This window comes from Arachis hypogaea, chromosome 17, assembly GCF_003086295.3.
Source record: "Arachis hypogaea cultivar Tifrunner chromosome 17, arahy.Tifrunner.gnm2.J5K5, whole genome shotgun sequence".
Classification (NCBI taxonomy): Eukaryota; Viridiplantae; Streptophyta; class Magnoliopsida; order Fabales; family Fabaceae; genus Arachis; species Arachis hypogaea.
Genome location: NC_092052.1, coordinates 111,669,395 through 111,691,552, shown reverse-complemented (window position 1 = coordinate 111,691,552; position 22,158 = coordinate 111,669,395). Strand labels below are relative to the sequence as shown.

At 37.1% G+C, this 22,158-nt stretch overlaps 1 protein-coding gene and 1 long non-coding RNA gene across 2 annotated transcripts; one reads left to right on the top strand and one right to left on the bottom strand.

Annotated features, from left to right (window-relative positions):
- Positions 1 to 923: 923 nt before the first annotated feature.
- On the bottom strand, positions 924 to 4,732 carry LOC112765087 (transcription initiation factor IIF subunit beta). Its single transcript, XM_025810954.3, has 6 exons — positions 4,237 to 4,732; positions 3,445 to 3,553; positions 2,953 to 3,086; positions 2,784 to 2,858; positions 1,501 to 1,650; positions 924 to 1,342 (listed from the first exon to the last, which is right to left on the bottom strand). Exons 1-6 carry the CDS (start codon positions 4,429 to 4,431, stop codon positions 1,220 to 1,222), a joined length of 786 nt encoding a protein of 261 aa, XP_025666739.1. The 5' UTR covers positions 4,432 to 4,732; the 3' UTR covers positions 924 to 1,219.
- Positions 4,733 to 5,544: 812 nt separating this feature from the next.
- On the top strand, positions 5,545 to 16,380 carry LOC112765467 (uncharacterized). The gene is made up of 3 exons (XR_003183788.3): positions 5,545 to 5,883; positions 5,973 to 6,651; positions 15,759 to 16,380. It is a non-coding gene; the product is annotated as an uncharacterized lncRNA (long non-coding RNA).
- Positions 16,381 to 22,158: the final 5,778 nt, after the last annotated feature.

Sequence of the window (22,158 nt, the reverse complement as noted above, 5' to 3'; positions counted from 1 at the left end):
TTGTTTGATCACATCCTGAAAGAGATATATCGATCCAATTCTTATCGCGTTCATATTATTTTGATAAATCACCTATTAAAATTAATTATTAGTATAAATATATATTAAAATATAAAATATATATTGAAAATGAATTAAATAATAAATATATTTATACATAAATATATAATAATTAATTTGTCACTAACTTTAGTTGGATAATTATTTGATTTTAGGTTGGCTAACATGTGCCTTTAAATTTACCATTAATGAAAATTTTTTAATATTTTTATTTAATGAATACAAAACAAATACATTAAAAATTTTAAATTTTTTATATTTTTAATAATATTTTTTTTATTTTGTAATTTTCACATGTGCCCTAATAAACCCTTCAATTTTAAACCGATTGATAAAATGAATTTATGTATGCGTGGTTTCCTTATCTTACTACACAATTTTTTCGTTGTTTCCTGCCTGGATCAAGTTGAGCATTTGTCAGCATCGCACAAGAAAATGACACTAGTTTTTGTCATATTGAAGCGAGAAGGTTGTATCACTTTTATGCACTACTTTTATATTTTTTATTTTTGTATTAAAAGTAATTGATAAAAAATAAAAAATATTTTATATCATAAAAAAATTACAAAAAATATATAAAAAAATACAACTATTAATGTACTATTCCTGTCCAACAAGTACCAAAATTTACTGCACTCACCACCTGAATATTCACTGTCCTAAGTTATTCGTGACCAACACGTACCAGATTCATGATATTCTCATTCGTTGTCCTAGCTTTTTAAAGTTTTTTCATGATATTCTCTTTTGTTCAAGACATTAGTGAGTGTGTTAGCAGCTGCAAGCATGAATGAAACAAATGTTGGGTGCGCATTCGGCTTGATCTTGGATAGAGAATAATTAAGCAGGGTGGGGAACAAACATAATGAAGCCATCTGTCATAAATAGATACACCTGTAAAATGTATGCATAGGGGAAGATACATTCAAATGTAACCCAGCAAGCAACCTTATACTATGCTAAAGTCGTTAACTGTATACAACTGAAACTGTCATGATCGGTAAAACAATTAAATCTTATGCAACAGAGACACGTTTTGCTGGTTATTGTTAGCCAATAACTTTTTAGCCCTTCCATCAACATATTTACCCTCAGCAGTCAGCGTGTGGAGTCTTCCCTACTCATCAAACAGAAAGAGATACGACTTTCTGTTTCCCCCTTATTCGGCATTTGTATCTTCAACAACAGATTTCTTGTATTCCGGCTTCAGCTCGTAAGTTCCTTGATTGGCACCTCTTTTATTGTATACACATAGTTCATTCAGGATCTCTTTCAAGAATTGCTGCATAAGAAAATAGTGGGCCAATAGGACAAATGAGCTATATGTTACAAAATGCATGAATTCTATATAACTCAACAGGCTGGGAAATCAAAGAAACTGTGTAAATATATGCATCAACACTCAACACAAACACACACACACAGAGAACAAAGACATACAGCAGGTTGATCAGTTTCCTGGACAAGCTGCTTCAATGCCCAATTAGGCTGTCTTTCAAATAACTTGAACATTATATCCTCCAGTTCTCCTCTATCTCTTCTTGTTCTCTTTGTATCAGTTTGTTTAACTGGCTGTGTCTTCTTCTTATCCTGTGAAAGTTTCATACTTATGAGAAAAGACTCTCGAACAAATTTTTCCATGGAAAGTCACATTTGAAGGACCAAGCTTTCCTCTTGGATCAATGAATTTGAATTACTATTAAACCAATTTATTACAATGGTAGGATCTTATTATAACACTTATGGTTGCATTGTGGCTATTATATAATATCGGGCAGATCTAGAAATTTTTTATATGCAAGGGGCCAAATTTTATACGAGCTTTTAATTCTTTTTTTGTGTTATATTTTTTTTTAAAGAAAAAAAACATAGAAATTTTTTTCAGTAATTTCGTTTTTGACATGACAGTTACATAAAAAAGACAAGACAATATTAATAGTATTTTATAAAATTACAAGATATCAATGCATTTATGGTGTTAAGAAGTTGTCACGTACCTTTTTAATTAAAATTAATTCTTTTAAAAATTTCAAAAACTTTAAAACAAATCATAAATTATTAATTAACTCAAAAGTATCTGTACCCTTATAGAATACAAGATACAACTCTCAAAATAAAACAATAGTCCAAATAAACTATCATGAAAAATAAGGTAAAAGTTTTTCCTTTCAACAATATAAGTCTAGAAGAAAAATAGTATTTTTTAAAAGAATATCTAAAGTACACAATGTGATTACTAAAACATAATGAAGTAATTCATTATTAATTTTCTATATAATGATAAATACGTTAATATTTTAATATTATTAAAAAATAAACGAATTTCTAAAAAATGGATATAAAGATGATTATATAAATTAATTTCAAAAAGTATAAAGACCACTTGAGTATAGGTATTAAATTGGTTAAGTGAAAATATTAATGAGAAAAAATAAGTGAAACTTAAACCCATTACATAGTTAAAATAATGACATATAAAATCACAAAACCATGTAAGATTGTTTATTTCATCAAGAATAGATCCCATATATAAATGTAGTTCTTTAAGACCAAGGCCCGGGGCCGGTTTATCCGCCCTGTATATAATGAGCTATATATTACAATGAATTTGCCATTAATGTAAGACATAGACATACAAAGCCCAGAATTCTATATAAGCATAAGAAAATGATGTAGAGTCAACTACGAGCATGTTATCATACAAAGTATAGAAAGTGGGTTACCTTTGAATTGGATGAAACTAGACCAATCATTCCAGGCATTGGCCTCATTAATACTCCACGATCATTATCAATAACCTTCCAATTGAATCAAGGGAACTAGAATCAACTTTTTAATCATAGAAATATAACATTATAAAGGAACAATGAAATACTAAACATGAAGCACTACCTGTATTTGTCGATTTTTTATCATGGATTTGTTTGTTCTCTCACGACACAATTTGCCATACTCTTCAATGTTTTCACCATGGGGCTTCATATCGAACTTATGTTCAACCTTCCCTTCCATTGCAACCTTGCCACCTAAAGTACATAAACATAAAACCCGTTAACAGGCTTAAGGTAGCTATGATTCAAGTATAACACATCTCACGGGCCATTGTACTACAGTGGTGACTACTGCGCAACCATTGCAAAATGAGATTCAGGTGAACATGAATATTTATTAGTTTTATTACACCAATATTAAACAATTGTTTCATTGCTTAAACTCAATGACTTTCCATCTCACATTTACTTAGTTATCTTCCAACTATCCCTTCTCGACATAAACATCCAACTCAATGCAACACAATCTTGCTTGATCCAATAAGAGATAATTGAAATTCCTACCAGTAAACAAGAACAAAAAGTGTAATTAAGCTGACAATACGATTCTGACCTTGGCTTGTCTCTGAGAAAACACACATAGGTACAAAGTCTTTAAACATATTCAGGGAATATGTTTTTGGCATATTAACAGCATCAGTCCCAGCCATCTCCATCGTAAACTGACATAGTTATGAGAGAGTATAAACGAATTTTCTCACATTAATACAGGCAGAGAATATTAATCAAGATTCAAGAGCATTTAAATATATAAAGATGAATCTAAAATCTGAAAACTTCAATTTAATAGCAAAGTCAATACATTAAAATTGAACAATAGCGGGGAAACATGTGAGTTGAAGGTTAGCTACTACTCTTAATTTGTTGAATGCAATTTATAAGTAATTCACTTTACAACATTATGGTAAATTAACAAGGAAAACAAATGAAAATTCAATTAATAATACCCAAAAAAAAAAAGGGCTGAACACAGAGTAGAATAAATATAAGGGATTTGGTGTCTTGTAGCTTTTCGAAACAAAGAACTTCAATTATAAATCCGTAAATCACACTAGTTCCTAAAATCAGTAGTCATAAAGCACTTCGCTTTCAAGCCAATATGCCTAGAAGAATCCACACGTGACCGAGAAAAATAAACAAGCTGCCAATTTTGCATAATCTGATATCACAGCAGCGTAAGACTTTGGAAGAAAACAGCTAAACCTAACAGCTAATAAATCTAAAGAGTGATGAACTATCCTAAACGGATCTAGCACAACAGGAGAAGCGAATTAGCATGATGCAGAAGCTGAAAACAAGGGAAAAATCGAGGGGGGAAAAGGGGAATTTAGGGTTTGGGGGATACCTGAAGAGCAGAGGGGTCATCGGCGTGGAGAGGATCAAGGGAGAGAACGACCTTGGCAAGTGGCTGAGAAGGAGGGTGGTTCTGCCACGACTTGGAAACGACAAGAGGGCACTTCATAAGCCACACAGATCGCTCCGCCTTGGAAGTCTCCAAGTTGGAGGTGCTGCTGCCAACATAACCGTTTTCCTCCTCCATCTTCTTATGCTTCTTTCTCTCACACTTTCCCCTTTCCTTCTTTTGTTTTCTTGCCCCTTTAACAAACCAGACTCGCCTCTGGGACCTGCATCACAACCCTTAGTCAATTCTGCTGACTTCACTTGGACCTTCTCCTAATTAAATGGGCTCCCAGCCCACTACTCATACCATGCTACTGATCCTCACATCCTTATGGACCCAAAATGTACTACTTAGTGCATATTATTTTTTGCAATTAACCCCCCTATCTACATGATAAACTTTAAGTTACCTATATGTCCAAAAAAAAAATTCACCTATATAAAAAAAAAAAAACTTTCAAGTTAATGCCTTATATTTATATGAAGTTTTTTCTTTTACATTTATAGTTTTGAGAATCAAATCGAAGCGGTCAAACCAACAGACGAGTTAAATTTGAATAATCAGAGATTGATCATTGGATTGATTCGGGTCAAGATTAAAAAAAACTTGGAAACGAAATAGTTAAAAATCGAAAAAATGGATTAAAAAATCAGTAATTGGTGGAATTAGTGCAGTTTTTTAGTGGTTAGCTGATTTAAAATAATAAACTACAAAAAAGTTTAATTTTTTAAAATTGATATATTTTATATATAAATATATTATTTTATTATATTCAATTTAATGTCTTTTTTTTTTAAAGGTAAACTTGTAATTTATTGCATAAAAAGTGACAAATACAATATCAGCATAATTTAGTATTGAGAGATGCTATGGTGCCGAAAGAAAGATCCTTCAGCAGCTACGGAGAGTGCATGTCACATGGTGATGGCTACACGTGTCTCGTTAAAGTGTTCATCATGGTTCGAGGCGCTGCAGTTGAAAGCAGGCAGTTCAAGAGAGGATTTCAAGGTTCAGAAGGTTTGTGTCAGACTCTCTTATTAACAACGAGATTAAGAAATAAATATTTGTGTCAGACTCTCTTTTTCATGGTCCAGTTAGTCCTTATTGTTGACATATTGGTGTCCAGGTCCATATTGCAAATAAATAAATATTATAATTACTTTGTTAACATAAATTGATTAGCATTGCTTAATGCAATATTTTACTGAAATCTACGTCACATCTCTTCTGAAGTGCGAGACCTACGTCTGAACCCTCCAAGTACATGCTGCAGCTATGGGAAAGCTACTCACGCATCAACAACACACTCCAACTTGACACGTTTTCACCAGCATGTGCAGAGGAATCTATGCCTCAGCACCAGAGAATTTTCCTTTAGTATTTGGTATTAATGAAATGACAAACTTAAAGGGGTGAAGAAAAAGCTAAAGAAATTGAAAAAGAAGCTTAAAGCCTCGACTGTCTTTGCATGCAGTGAGCTCTGTACTGGTTCACTTTCATCGTTTCCTGGGACAGAACTTCCCCACCAGGTTCTCATCGGTTTTGTTCAACGGTGAAGGAGTTCCGCGCCAACAAAAGTTTCCAAAGGAGGTAAGCAATTTCACCCTTTTTTTTTTCTTGAAGTCTGCTTGAGATTTAAAATTCTCCACCATTTGATTCCACCATTGTCATGCTTATAGGTTTGTGTCTCTTAAGATGTCATTGGCAAATTGGGACCTGTTCCATACCGCCATGGACTTCGAGCAGAAAAACACCGCGTGCAATGTGGTTTCTGGCTTTGTCAAGCATCTTAGGCCAAAGGGATCAATGTTGGAGATTCTGTTATGCATCTTCTCCAGCACTGCTATACCCTCATGGACTAATCTCTATATGAAGTTTCGAATTTTCGGCTGACACTATATATTCTAGATTTGTTGCCATAAGTCTTTCATTTGAAATCGGGGGTTTAAACTTTCTATCGGCAAATGATAGAACTAGTATGCAATCAAGTACCCTGAATTCATTGAGTGTTGCCCTGTTTTGTCATTCACCCAAACAATTGATTCCCCTCTTTGTTCAATTGAGATTTTGCAGATTTGTGCTACAATTTCTGCATTAAAATTTTCCTGTAATAGCTCCATGTTCCACTCGCCAGTATCTGTTATCAGCTGCTGGACCCAATGCATTTCAAGATTTTGTTCTGCTGCTGCTGGGAACCTGAAAAGGAGTTGGTCTCCGAACCACGAGTCTTTTCTTATTCTGGTGGAGCCATGGGTAGTGACACTGAATCTAACGCCTTTCCCTAGAACCTTTCTGTCCTCCAAGAGATTCCGTCAAGCCCAAAAAGGTCTGAATCCAGGCTTTGCTTCCGAGAAAAAGGTATATCGAAAATATTTATTTTTGTAGATTTTATATACCAGTGAATGTGTTCTTGTTAGAAGTTTTTATCCTTGTTTGGCTAGCATTGATAAGTTGAAAGCTTTGAGATTTTTAAAACCCAAACCTCTTGGATTTTTGTCTGCTGATTGAGTCCCAACTTATCCAGTGTATTTTTCTCTAATTCTATTTTTGTCCCCGCCAAAACTGCATCATTATTTTATGAATTTCATCTAAAAGAGTATATAAAAGCTTAAAATAATTAAGCGAGTAAATCGGTATCGTTGTGCTAATCACCTTTATCAGAATCTCTCTTTCGCTTGCCGAAAACATCGTTCTTTTCCAGTGCTGCAACTTCTTTCTAACCTTATCTTTAACAGATGAGAATGTTTCTCTTTTGGTTCTATTGATAACTGACGGAAGGCCCAAATAATGGTCTTGAGCACCAATATTAGGAAACCCAATCAAAGTAGCTAGTTCTGTCCAGGTTGTTTGAGGCATATTCTTGCTGAAAAAAATGGCCGACTTGTTTAGATTAATGAGCTGGCTACTCAGCTCGCTGTACCGCTGTAGGATGCCTAGGATCTTGTCACATGATCACATATTAGCTCTTCCAAACAATATAGAATCGTCTACAAGTAATAGGTGGTTAATGGAGGAGCATCTACTATTCAACCAAAATCCCTGCAGTAGGTTATTCTGTTTTTCTTTGTGGAGCAGAAGGGACAGTCCCTCTGCACAAATAAAAAAAAAAAGATAGGGAGAGAGGGAATTTTCTTTACGGAGCCCTCTGCTTGGCCTAAAGAAGCTAGTAGGAATTCCTTCCACAACAACAGAATAAGAGATTGTAGACACACACTCTTTAATCCACCCAATTCACTTATCATAGAAACCCAGTTTCTCCATCATAAACCAAAGAAGACTCCATTCAACCCTATCATAGGCTTTACTCATGTTAATTTTAAGTGCCATATCATGATTACTATACTCCTTGTAACATCCTTACTTTTAACACCTCATGATCGTACTAAAAGTTCATGTGTTACTTACCTCTAATCCTTTAATTTTCATACTATATTTATTTAATATTGAGCCTTCGCAAATATAAAACGAATACTTAGTTACGAAATCGAAGAGTCTTTACTTTAACTCACTTAATCAAATATTAATATCCACATAATAAATAAATACATAGACTTAACCAAATCACCTCAAATACAAGTCCTGTCCCTCTAAAAATCTCAAAATAACAAATGGCGATGGGTAAAACCTCAACTAAACTAACAAACAGAAAGTACAACATATATAAACAAAGCTATGTAGATAAGTCATGGCTCTGCGCCAAAGCTTCCTGAACCTGTCACTGAAAAAGAAATTCTATAGGGGGGTGAGAACATCGTCCTCGAAAGGGCTCTCAGTAAAGGGTTTTTAAGAATTGTCATAAGAGGATATTTAAAAGAAAAGTGCTTTTCAATGACAGTAATCATTGCTCGTCTTATGAATATTTTTGAAAACCAACTGTTAATCATCGAAAAATCCAAACCCTTTTTGAAAACCATTAGTTAATTACCAAAAATCCGAGTTCCTATTTGAATTTATAAAAAATCCAATTAAACACAAAATCTCTTAACCTTTTACTACATGCACTAAAGAAGTAATTTCATCAAACTTATATTGACCCATCCAATCACAGTCTCAACCCAAACATAACCAAATCACGTTTTCGGGCCCAACACAACATCAAATCACAATCTAACCACCATAATCCAAATCAACAATAACAATCACAAGTAATGCAGTTCAAACACAATCAAGAGCAATTACATCAAGTATAGTAATTAGCAGTTAAACAAAATTATTCACATAAGCAAACCAAGTATAATATACACACCCAAACAATGTCACATAAATGCATATGATGCATGCCTGTCCTACTGGCTGTGATATCACTTGTCGGTTCAAAATGCCAACCTGACACATCCCCGGGATGTCGCCTTTCTACCACGACCAGGGTTATAGTGCCCTGCTCACTCTTTCTAGTGCCCAGCACTTTATCTTGCACCCTGTGAGTTATAGTGCCCGCACACTCTTTCAGGTTATAGTGCCCGACACACTCTTTCGGGTTATAGTGCCCGAGTTCACTCTGGCAGCAGAAAGGTTATGTGAGCGGGAGACTGCCTCAGTCCTCACATCTCAAACGTAGGCGGGAGACTGCCTTAGCCTCTACGCTGCTACCACGACAAGCGGGAGACTACCACAGACCTTGTCCGAGGTGCATAACGACTTACCAAATCAATGCATGTCACGTGAGCGGGAGACTACCACAGCTCTCACATCCGAACATAGGCGAGAGACTGTCATAGCCCCTACAATGAAGAACAATGCATATCACAATCACATACTCAATCTTAGAGATCACTGCTCATAGCACAAGTCCACTTATACTCATTTCATTGGCCATAATCATTCTCGTTATCACATCTCTTTTCAAAAACAAATTCAAATTCTTTTTCTTTTTCTTAAAACTCCTTTCACCACAACTTAAAAAATGGGATTCTTTAATCAAACTCAAGACATAGTTCTTTTCATATTAAATCGAGTTTAGAACATAATCATTTTCTTAATGAATCAAAATCAAAACAAAATCCTTTTCTTAATAAGTCAAACTTAAAACAAAATACTTTTCTTAATAAATAAAAGGGGTAAGTATGGTTTTGGTCCCAAAAGTTTAGCGCCAGAATCGAAACCGTCCCTCATCTAATTTTCAATTTAGAATCGTCCTTAACGTTTTTTTGTATTAAAATCGTCCTTTTTATTTAAATTTTTAATTTAATTCCTAAACTACCCCTGCTTAAAAAAGGGGTAAGTATTGTTTTGGTCCCTAACATTGAAACTGAAAATCGAAACCGTCCCTCATCTAATTTTCGATTTAGAATCGTCCTTAACGTTTTTTTTTCATATTAAAATTGTTCTTTTTAATTTTTTTGGACAAAAATACCCTCACCACTACCAACACAATTACCTCATCCACCACCACCACTACCAACACCAACACCACCGCCACAACCAGCACCAACACCACTAGCACCACCATCACCACCAACACCAACACCAACACCAACACCACCACCACCACCACCACCAACACCAACACCACCACCAACACCAAGGTTGCGAGGCGGCGGCAGTGGCTCGCGTCTCCTCTCTCCCTCGCGATCCCCAACGGCGACGGCCACGACGACGGCGACGGCGGCTCCAAGCTTCGCCGCCACCGTCCCCCTTCCCCCTCCCCGTTTTCCCTTCCCCACTCCCACCTCCACCTCGTGTCCTTTCCCCTCCCCCCCCCACCATGCGTTGAGGAGGTAATTGTGTTGGTAATTGTGTTGGTAGTGGTGAGGGTATTTTTGTCCAAAAAAATTAAAAAGGACGATTTTAATATGAAAAAAAAAAACATTAAGAACGATTCTAAATCGAAAATTAGACGAGGGACGGTTTCGATTTTCAGCCTCAACGTTAGGGACCAAAATAATATTTACCCTTTTTTTAAAGCAGGGGTAGTTTAGGAATTAAATTAAAAATTTAAATAAAAATGACGATTTTAATACGAAAAAAACGTTAAGAACGATTCTAAATCGAAAATTAGATGAGGGATGGTTTCGATTCTGGCGCTAAACTTTTGGGACCAAAACCATACTTACCCTAAATAAAACTAAAAACATAATTCTTTTCTCAATAAATCAAACTGAAAACATGACTCTTTCCGTAATAAATCGAAACCAGATAATAGGGGTGTTCATGGGTCGGGTGAAATCGAGTTTGATGTGACCCAGACCCGACCCAAAATATATACCAGGCCTATTTGTTAGACCCAAATCCGGCCCTAGACCCGATGAAATCTACACACTTTCGGGCCACGATTATACCGGGTAAAAACCGGATCGTTAACATTACCTTCTTGTAAGTTAGCATGTGAAAATATCCAAATTTCCAATACTCCAACCATTATTTGACATGGTAAAATTCACTTAGAAAAATATAACAAGAACCAATCCTTTCCTAAAATTAAAGCATAACCACAATCAATACTAATATTGTCTAATAACACCAAACATTTAAATCAGTACAAATAACACAATATTATGCATTAGTCTAAAGTCTTATGTATTTTAAACATAAAACATTAACTTATAGTCTTATAATGACTAATAACACAAAATATTAAGGTTTACAATACTTAAATTTCACATAAGAATAGCCATCATCCATCACTAATAACAGAAAATATTAATTGTGTATGATGACCGGCCACCGGGCCGAGTTCGGGTGACCCGAGCTATGACCCGGACCTGACCCGAAATAATGTTCGGGTCTATTTTTGAGACCCTTACCAGGCCCTAGACCTGGTGAAATCACACCAAATTAGCCTCTAAAAGGTTCGGGACCGGGCCGGGTCTTCGGACCGGGCCGGACCATGAACACCCCTACCAGATAATATGATTCTTAAATCAAATTTCTTTTAAATAACGCTTCAAACAAAATCTTAGAATTTTATAAAAATTTTGGCAGCATCTTCTCTAAAATTCGGACTTTGTTACCCTTCAAGGGTTCCAACCAAACAATTTCCAATCCTCAAAATCAATTCCGATAAATCAAACAAAACCAATTCCAATATCGCAATTCAATCCCAATTCTCAAAATCATCTCCAATAATGCAAATGAAACCAATTCCGATATTTCAAATCAATTCTGATATTTCAATCAATTACAACTCAACTCAAGGAAACAAACAAAAACCCAGAATTCGAATAGATCAATCCAGTAAATAACAATAATTCAATCATGCATCCAAATCAACTCAATTCAATCCATAAGACTCACATAATCACCAAAAAATATTATTTGTATCAATATTGATTTATAACAATTCTTGAAAATAAAATAAGTTTAAGAAAAGCGCCCTTACCTCGTTCGCGACTCAACTACGCAACAAAATTCTGTTTTCTCTCTCAGCCCGCAACGGCGGCAGCCACAACCTCAGCTCCAAACCACTCACAGCAACAACAACAGCTCTAATCACGACATGCAATAATCAAGACTCGACCCTACATTACCAAAACCTCAGAATTTCAAACCAAACATAGCAGAATACAGATTTTCAAAGGTTCTAAAACGTAAACTCTTACCGTAATAAAGGAGTAATGACTGAACCAAACTGCAGAAGCTTTGGCGGTGACACGAGGTGGGCTGGACAGCGGCAGCAGCGCGACGTGCAGCGACGGCAATCCCCATGGCCGGCGCGAGCTCCCTCCTTCCTCCTCCATTCTCCTCTCTTTCTCTTTTCTTTCTTTTTTCCCTTTCCTTCCCAGACCGAAGAGTGTGTGTTTGCAAGGTTGAGAGGGTGAGGAAGAGTGACGACGTGAGTGTGGTGAGAGTGGTTCGTGTGTGTGTGTTCCAAAATTAGGGTTTTGGGTAAAAATTATGTATAAAGGCATTTTGGTAATTTCAAATAAAAATAGGAATAATATGGTAATTAGAAATAAATTTTAATCCAACAATAATTATGTATAAAATACTATTTATTCATCAATTTATAAATTATTTTCTAATAAATATTCTAATCCAAGAATTAGAGATAATATAATTAATTTTCTGTATTCATAAAGATTAAAGAATTAAATTCTAAGATCTCAATCATATAAATCAAATGATATAAAATTCTTATTATTTTACAATTACTAAATACTATAATTTAAATATGAAAATTATCCAATAATTGTAGAATTAGATAAAAATTCTAATTTAAATTATCAAAACTTGAATTAATTAGCTTTAATAAAATAATTTCTGAAATTAAAGTCCTTAATGAATAAATAAATTGAAATTGACTCATAATAGAATTTTTTTTCCAAAAGTTCTAGGTCTTACACTCCTTATTCTTCAAAAAATACATACATTCAGGAGCCACTAAGATATTGTCACTAATGAGTCTCTCTCGGATAAAAGAACTTTAATTGTCATGAATAATTTTATTCATAAGAGGTTGCAGTCTTTGAACAAGTACCTTAGAGATGATTTTGTAAAACACAGTGTTGAGGCTGATCGGCCGAATTTGATTCATTGCAGTTGCATTTTGTATCTTTGAAATAAGGCAAATTTGAATGTGATTGAACCCTCTAAGCATGCGCCCTCCTCTAGGAAAGTTTCTAAGTTCTAACAGCTTTGCATACATCCGCTTGATGGTATTCCAATAAAATTTCGAAGAATTTGGATGTGAAGCCATTGTCACCTAGGGCTGCCTCTGGGTTAATAGAATAGATTGCCCTTTTGATTTCTTCTTCGATAGTTGGCCTTATTAGTTCTCTATTCATTTTTGTAGAAATCTTTCTTCTAAGATTTGTTAGGCTCTGTGAGGGATCTTTCGGGTTTCCTAAAGTAAACAAACCCTCGAAGTATCTTTGGGCTCGGTCTTCAATCTCTTCTGAAGTAGTGCAACAATTTCCAGCCTCATCTTTGAGTTTTCAGATTTTATTTCTTCTATTTCGAGACTGGGTCTTTGAATGAAAAAACTTAGTGTTCTGGTCTCCTCATTTCAGCTAGCTTACTCTTGATTTTTCCTTCCAAAATCTCTCTTCCTGCACATAAGTTCTAGCTAATTCTTCCTCTAAGAGATCAATCTGGTTTTTGTCTACCATTGCTGGATTTTATTTTAGCACCGCAAGTGAGACTTCTATACTCTCCATGTCTCTTCTTGAATTGCTTGCTCTCGTAGCTTGTCATTTAACAATTTTAGATTTGTATTTTTTCAAATTCTGGAATAATTGAAACATGGGTGAACCTTGTATGCTCTCTTGCCAAGTTTTGCAAGCAATGTTATCAATTGCTTCCAAACTGCACCATCTCTCTTGAAACCAGAAGCGTCTTTTCTTTCTCTGACCACCTTCGCCTGAGCAAAACAAAAGCAGTCTATGATCACTACCATTGTCCTCTAAATGGGTAATTGTAGCGGTGGGATATTCCTCTCGCAAAAACAGCGAGATCAGTCCTTTATCTAACCTTTCTCTGACTGCTCTCTTTTGGTAGCTCCTATTCCACCATGTGAATTTTAGCCCAATGTAACCCATATCAATTAGTAGTGCTCTATTAACAAAATTCAAGAAATTCTTAATTGATTGTGAAGATTTTTCTATGCCTCCATCCTTCTCATGGGTTGCTAAGATTGCATTAAAATATCCAATTGTGAAATATTTGTCCCCCAATGCACCAATAAGCTCTAGTAATTTCTCATATTGCCTATTCTGATTTTGCTCAATGTTGTTTAGATGCACGCCAACTATCTCCCAGGTAATCTATTTTTTCAGTTCTGTCACAGAAAAGTGAATAAAATATTGTTCACCTCTTCTAACCTCCACTTCAATTTTCTCTTACCATGCAACAGCTAGTCCCCCACTGTCCCTACTGGTTCGACACAAAAATATGCATTGTAACCACATTCCTTCACCTAATTTGTCACAAACGAGGTGGGTTTTTTAGTTTTAGTTAAGAAAACCACCTCAAGGGAATGGAAAATTTGAATCCCTTTGATGTTGTGAACTGCCAGGGGTTTTACCAAACTCCAGCAGTTCCACGCCATCAGCTTCATATCTCCGTGGGTGCCTTTGAAGGGTTGGCACCCACACCCGCTTCAATTTCCTGTTCTTCTCCCACTCCTTCTTCCATGTCTTCCATTCTTTTCTCCAAATGCTCCATGGTTCGTTTAACCCCAGCCACCTACCTAGTACTCTAACCTATGCTGCCCTTCCTTGCAAGATGTTTTAATTTCTGTCTTTTGTTATTGTGTTTTGCTACCACCTTATTGCTTTCCATTTGAAATCTTCCGGATCCTCCAATCTGCTGAGAGTATGTTAATGCTTCAGATGTGAATTGGTGTGCTGGTTGTGGTGAGTTGAATTGACTTCTAATTGCTGGTTTACTTAGGATGAGGGTTGTAGTTGAATCATGGTTAGGTTATTGTTGTCACTTTGTCTTGGAGCGTTTGGGTGAGATGTGTTAAGTGTAATGTTCTGAGGTTGAGAGAGTACAGCTGTAGTGGTATTATTGTAGTCATTTGGAGTTGGGTGTGGAAGATGGAGAGTGTGGTTTTGGTTTGGAATGGTATTGGTTTGGTCTCTAACACAAAGTTGTGAAAAGGATTTCAAAAGGCTAACAGATATGGGCTTCTTCCTTGTGTGATTAACTCCTCCCTTCTTCCTTCCAAAATTTGGGTTATTGTTCTCCTTTGAATCATCCACTTTCCATCCCATTTGATCCGCCTTCAGATTTGTACTTCATTTCAATTCTGGCTGTTGTTGATCTTGTGAATCCTCTAGGAATTTACTGCAGTTTTTGAACTCATGACCAATAAAGCCATAGTAACTGCAATAAAGACCGAGGCGTTCATATCTCAGCAGAATTTCATGTGTAGTGCAGTTAGAGCTAGCCACCTTGATTGATTGCTTAAGAGTTTTAGTGACATTAAGCTCGATTCTTGCCTTCATTATCCGACCTTCTCCTCGTCTCACTTTAACAGCCATCACCTCCAAAACCCTCCCAATCCTTCCTCCAATCTTCCTTGCAGCTTTAGAAGTTTTGCAGAATTCAGTTAATTCCCATAGTTGCACCCATGTGGAAATGATGGTGTAATCTTCATTAATTATATTCATATCCACCTTCCATTTCCTTAGATGAATCACATATTGTTTAAATAACCACGGTAAACCCCTCTCTAATCGAATCACATCAGCTTCATTATCGTAAAAAAAAAATTGATAGATATTATCCCCGTAGTATTTGATTCTCAATCCATCTAGGTGATTCCAAATCATATCAAAGGCTGCCTCCAGTGCTTCCAAACTAAACTCTCTATCCGCCATTAATCTTCCTACCAAACTTTTATTGTAGTTTTCAATTCTTTTTTGAACGTTGATGAGCGGATATTTTATACGCTTTTTGGGGATAATTTCATATAATTTAGAGTATGTTTTAGTTAGTTTTTAGTCTATTTCTAGTAGTTTTTAGGAAAAATTCATATTTCTGGACTTTACTATGAGTTGTGTGTTTTTCTGTAATTTCAGGTATTTTTCTGGCTGAAATTGAAGGAGCTGAGCAAAAATCTGATTCAGGCTGAAAAAGGACTGCTGATGCTGTTGGATTCTGACCTCCCTGCACTCAAAGTGGATTTTCTGGAGCTACAGAACTCGAAATGGCATGCTTCCAATTGCGTTGGAAAGTAGACATCCAGGGCTTTCCAGCATTATATAATAGTCCATACTTTGCACAAGGATAGACGACGTAAACTGGCGTTCAACGCCAATTCTCTGCCCAATTCTGGCGTCCAGTGCCAGAAAAGGATCAAAAACTGGAGTTGAACGCCCAAACTGGCATAAAAACTGGCGTTCAACTCCACAAATGGCCTCTGCACGTGACTCACTTAAATCTCAGCCCCAGCACACACCAAGTGGGCCCCAGAAGTGGACCTCTGCATCATCCATCATAGTCCACTCATATTTTGTAACCCTAGGTTACTAGTTTAGTATTTAAACAACTTTTAGAGACTTATTTTGCATCTCATGACATTTTCAGATCTAAACTTTGTATTCTCTGACGGCATGAGTCTCTAAACCCCATTGTTGGGGGTGAGGAGCTCTGCTGTGTCTCGATGAATTAATGCAAGTATTTCTGTTTTCCATTCAAAAACGCTTGTTCCTATCTAAGATGTTCATTCGCGCTTAACCGTGATGAAGGTGATGATCTGTGACATTCATCACCTTCCTCAAATCATGAACGTGTGCCTGACAACCACCTCCGTTCTATATACGATTGAATGAGTATCTCTTAGATTCCTTGATCAGAATCTCCGTGGTATAAGCTAGAACTGATGGCGGCATTCATGAGAATCCGGAAAAGTCTAAACCTTGTCTGTGGTATTCCGAGTAGGATTCAAGGATTGAATGACTGTGACAAGCTTCAAACTCCTGAAGGCTGGGCGCTAGTGACAGACGCAAAAGGATAGTAAATCCTATTCCAACCGAATCGAGAACCAACCGGTGATTAGCCGTGCTGTGACAGAGCGCGTGAGCGTAGTTTTCACTGGAAGGATGGAAGGTAGCCATTGACAACGGTGATCCACCAACACACAGCTTGCCATAGGGGGACGTGCGTGCATGAATCAGAAGACAGAGGAAAGCAGAGATTCAGAAGACAAAGCATCTCCAAAACTCCAACATATTCTCCATTACTGCACAACAAGTAACCTTTAATTTATGCTCTACTGGTTATTCACAATTCAACTGATAAACATAATTGACTTCCTGACTAAGATTTACAAGATAACCATAGATTGCTTCAAACCAACAATCTCCGTGGGATTCGACCCTTACTCACGTAAGGTATTACTTGGACGACCCAGTGCACTTGCTGGTTAGTGGTACGCGTTGTGAAAAGTGTGATTCACAATTCGTGCACCAAGTTTTTGGCGCCGTCGCCGGAGATTGTTCGTGTTTGGACAACTAACGGTTTATTTTGTTGCTTAGATTAGGAAAAATCTTTTTTTTTTTTGGTTTAGAGTCTTTTATTATTTATCCCTTGTTAAAACACTTTAAATTTATAGCTCAATTAGTTAGAACGTGGTGTTTATGTTCATGGTAATTGGCTATCATATTTTTTAAAATCTTTTTCAAAAATAATTTTTTCTATTAAATCATGTGCCAAACTTTAAGTTTGGTGTTTTCAAAAATAATCTTTCTTAAAATTTTCGAAAGTTCCATAACTCATTTGGCTAGAGCGTTAATCTGTGTTCTTGGTAATTGGGTTAGAATCTTTTATACTCTTTTCAAAACCTTCTTTTTCATAAATAATATTTTTTCTATTAAATCGTGTGCCAAACTTCAAGTTTGGTGTTTTCTTGTTGATTTCCCTTTGGTTTTCGAAAATTTTGGTTTGGTTTTCTAAAAATTTTAAGTTTGGTGTTCTTTCTTTATGTTCTTGTGTTCTTGTGAGTCTTCAAAGTGTTCTTGAGTTTTCCTTGTGTCTTGATCTTAAAATTTTTAAGTTTGGTGTTCCTTGGTGTTTTCCCTCCAAAATTTTCAAAAACAAGGAGCATTAGATCTAAAAATTTTAAATCTTGTACTATCTTATTGTTTTTCTCTCTCCTCATTAAATTCAAAGATATCTTTTCAAAATATCTCTTCTAACTTCCTAACTTCTTATCTTTTCAAAATTTGTTTCAACTAACCAACTAACTTTTTGTTTGTTTCTTAACTTTTTCAAAACTACCTAACTAACTCTCTCTCTCTAATTTTCGAAAATATCTTCCCTCTTTTTCAAAAAAATTTCCTTTTTTTTTAACTAAGTATTTTTAATTTTTTTTACGAAAAAAAAAATTTTTTAATTTCAAAATTCAAATTCTTTTTAGTTATTTTATTTTATTTAAGTGTTTACTTCTTATAAAATAAAATAAATAAAAAGATAAATCAGTCCAAGTTATATCCATACATCCATCATGGACATAAGTGGAAATGAACAGTCTAGGAGGACTCTGGGGTCATATTCTAACCCCTCTACTGCTTCATATGGGAGTAGCATATGCATACCCTCCATTGGAGTTAGTAGTTTTGAGTTGAATCCTCAGCTCATTATCATGGTGCAGCAAAGTTGCCAGTATTCCGGTCTTCCACAAGAAGAACCTACAGAGTTTCTGGCACAATTTTTACAAATTGCTGACACAGTACATGATAAGGAAATAGATCAGGATGTCTACAGACTATTACTGTTTCCATTTGCTGTAAAAGATCAAGCTAAGAGGTGGTTAAATAACCAACCTAAGGCCAGCATAAGAACATGGAAACAGCTGACAGAAAAATTCCTGAATTAGTATTTCCCTCCAAAAAGGATGACACAGCTAAGGCTGGACATCCAAGGCTTTAAGCAAGGAGATAATGAATCTCTTTATGATGCCTGGGAGAGATACAGAGAGATGCTACGAAAATGTCCCTCTGAAATGTTTTCAGAGTGGGTTCAGTTAGACATCTTCTACTATGGGCTTGCAGAAGGAGCTCAGATGTCTCTAGATTACTCAGCTGGTGGATCTATCCATATGAGAAAGACAATTGAAGAGGCTCAAGAGCTCATTGATACAGTTGCCAGGAATCAGCATCTGTATCTAAGCAGCAACCCTTCCATGAATGAAGAGGTTAAAACAGTAACTGCTGAATTCAGTACTGTAAAACAAGCTGCTGAATTCAATCAGCAATTGGATTTTCTAACAAAGCAGCTAGCTGAATTCAAGGACAGGCTACAGGAGACAAGGATAGCTAATATACATATGGACGAACAGTTTAAGCAAACAAAGAAGCAGCTATCAAGGCAAATAGCAGAAGAATGCCAAGCAGTTCAATTAAGAAGTGGGAAAACATTAAATACCCCACCTCAAGGCATCAAAAATTCAAGAAATGAGCGACCCACCAAAGATTCACCTGAGGACAGTAAGAGCCCAGGGAAAAATAATTCTGGCACTAAAACGCCAGAAAATGGGTGGAAGGCTGGCGCTGAACGCCCAGACCATGCCCAAAACTGGCGTTCAGCGCTAGAAACAAGGCAGGATTGGCGTTCAACGCCAGAAATGGGCAAGAATCTGGCGTTGAACGCCCAAATGGGGCAGAATCCAGCGTTGAACGCCCAAAATGGGTACATTTCTGGCGTTCAGGTGCCAGGAACAGACAGTGAGCTGGCGTCTAACGTCACTCCAGCTTCTGACTCTGGCACTCAATTGCCAGTGAGGGATCAGACACACACAAGTGCTGATAACAACCCCTCTAAAAAGGCTTATTTAACCACTAAGGTTGAGGAATATAAAGCCAAGATACCTTATCCTCAAAAACTCCGGAAAGAGGAGCAGGATAAGCAATTTGCTCGCTTTGCAGATTATCTAAGGACTCTTAAAATAAAGATTCCATTTGCAGAGGCACTTGAGCAAATACCTTCTTATGCCAAGTTCATGAAAGAGATCTTGAGTCATAAAAAGGAGTGGAGAGAAACAGAAAGAGTTCTCCTCACTGAAGAATGCAGTGCAGTCATTCTGAAAAGCTTTCCTGAAAAGCTTAAAGACCCTGGGAGTTTTCTGATACCATGCATATTAGAAGGTGATTGCACCAAGACAGCTTTATGCAATCTTGGGGCAAGCATCAACCTGATACCTGCATCCACTATCAGGAAGCTTGGATTAACTGAAGAAGTTAAACCAACCCGGATATGTCTCCAACTTGCTGATGGTTCCACTAAATACCCATCAGGCGTGATTGAGGACATGATTGTCAGAGTTGGGCCATTCGCCTTTCCCACTAACTTTGTTGTGCTGGAAATGGAGGAGCACAAGAGTGCTACTCTCATTCTAGGAAGACCCTTCCTAGCAACTGGACGATCCCTCATTGACGTCCAACAGGGGGAAATAACCCTGAGAGTCAACGATGACGAGTTCAAGTTGAACGCTGTCAAAGCCATGCAGCATCCAGACACATCAACAGACTGCATGAAAGTTGACCTTATTGACTCTTTGGTAGAAGAGATCAACATGGCTGAGAGTCTCGAATCAGAGTTGGAAGACATCTTTAAAGATGTTCAGCCTGATTTGGAGGATTCAGGGGACATGAAAGAGCCTCTGAACTTTCTTCTGAAAGAGGAAAAACCTCCTAAACCAGAGCTCAAGCCACTGCCACCATCCTTGAAATATGCATTTCTAGGAGAGGGTGACACTTTTCCAGTGATCATAAGCTCTGCTTTAAATTCACAGGAAGAGGAAGCACTTATTCAAGTGCTAAGGACACACAAGACAGCTCTTGGGTGGTCCATAGGTGACCTTAAGGGCATAAGCCCAGCTAGATGCATGCACAAAATCCTATTGGAGGATAATGCCAAACCAGTGGTTCAACCACAGAGGCGGCTAAATCCAGCCATGAAGGAAGTGGTGCAGAAAGAGGTCACCAAATTACTAGAGGCTGGGATTATTTATCCCATTTCTGATAGCCCCTGGGTGAGCCCTGTTCAAGTCGTCCCAAAAAAGGGAGGCATGACAGTGATTCATAATGAAAAAAAATGAACTGGTTCCTACAAGAACAGTTACAGGGTGGCGCATGTGTATTGACTACAGAAGGCTCAATACAGCCACCAGAAAGGATCATTTTCCTTTACCATTCATAGACCAGATGCTAGAGAGACTAGCAGGTCATGATTATTACTGCTTTTTGGATGGCTACTCAGGCTATAACCAGATTGCAGTAGATCCCCAGGATCAAGAGAAAACAGCATTCACATGTCCATCCGGAGTGTTTGCTTATAGAAGGATGCCCTTTGGGCTATGCAATGCACCTGCAACCTTCCAGAGATGCATGCTCTCTATTTTCTCTGATATGGTGGAAAAATTTCTGGAAGTCTTCATGGATGACTTCTCAGTATATGGAGACTCATTCAGCTCCTGTCTTGATCACCTAAAACTTGTTCTGAAAAGATGCCAAGAAACCAACCTAGTTTTAAACTGGGAAAAGTGTCACTTCATGGTGACTGAAGAAATTGTTCTTGGGCATAAAATCTCAAACAAGGGAATAGAGGTGGATCAAGCAAAAATAGAGGTAATTGAAAAATTACCACCACCTGCCAATGTTAAGGCAATCAGAAGCTTTCTGGGGCATGCAGGATTCTATAGGAGGTTTATAAAGGATTTTTCAAAAATCGCAAAACCTCTGAGCAATCTGCTAGCTGCTGACACGCCATTTGTGTTTGACACAGAGTGCCTGCAGGCGTTTGAAACGCTGAAAGCTAAGCTGGTCACAGCACCAGTCATTTCTGCACCAGACTGGACATTACCATTTGAGCTAATGTGTGATGCCAGTGATTATGCCATTGGTGCAGTATTGGGACAGAGGCATGACAAGCTTCTGCATGTCATTTATTATGCCAGTCGCGTTTTAAATGATGCCCAGAAAAATTACACAACCACAGAAAAGGAATTACTTGCAGTGGTTTACGCCATTGACAAGTTCAGATCCTACTTAGTAGGATCAAAGGTGATTGTGTACACTGACCATGCTGCTCTTAAGTATCTACTCACAAAGCAGGATTCAAAACCCAGGCTCATCAGATGGGTATTGCTTCTGCAAGAGTTTGATATAGAAATAAGAGACAGAAAAGGGACAGAGAACCAAGTAGCTGATCATCTGTCCCGGATAGAGCCAGTGGAAGGGACGTCCCTCCCCTTCCTTGAGATCTCTGAGACGTTCCCTGATGAGCATCTATTTGCCATTCAGGAAGCACCATGGTTTGCCGATATTGCAAACTATAAAGCTGCAAGGTTCATACCCAAGGAGTACAATAGAATACAAAAAAAGAAACTAATTACTGATGCAAAGTACTACTTGTGGGATGAGCCCTATCTCTTTAAGAGATGTGCAGACGGAATTATCCGTAGGTGTGTCCCCAGAGAGG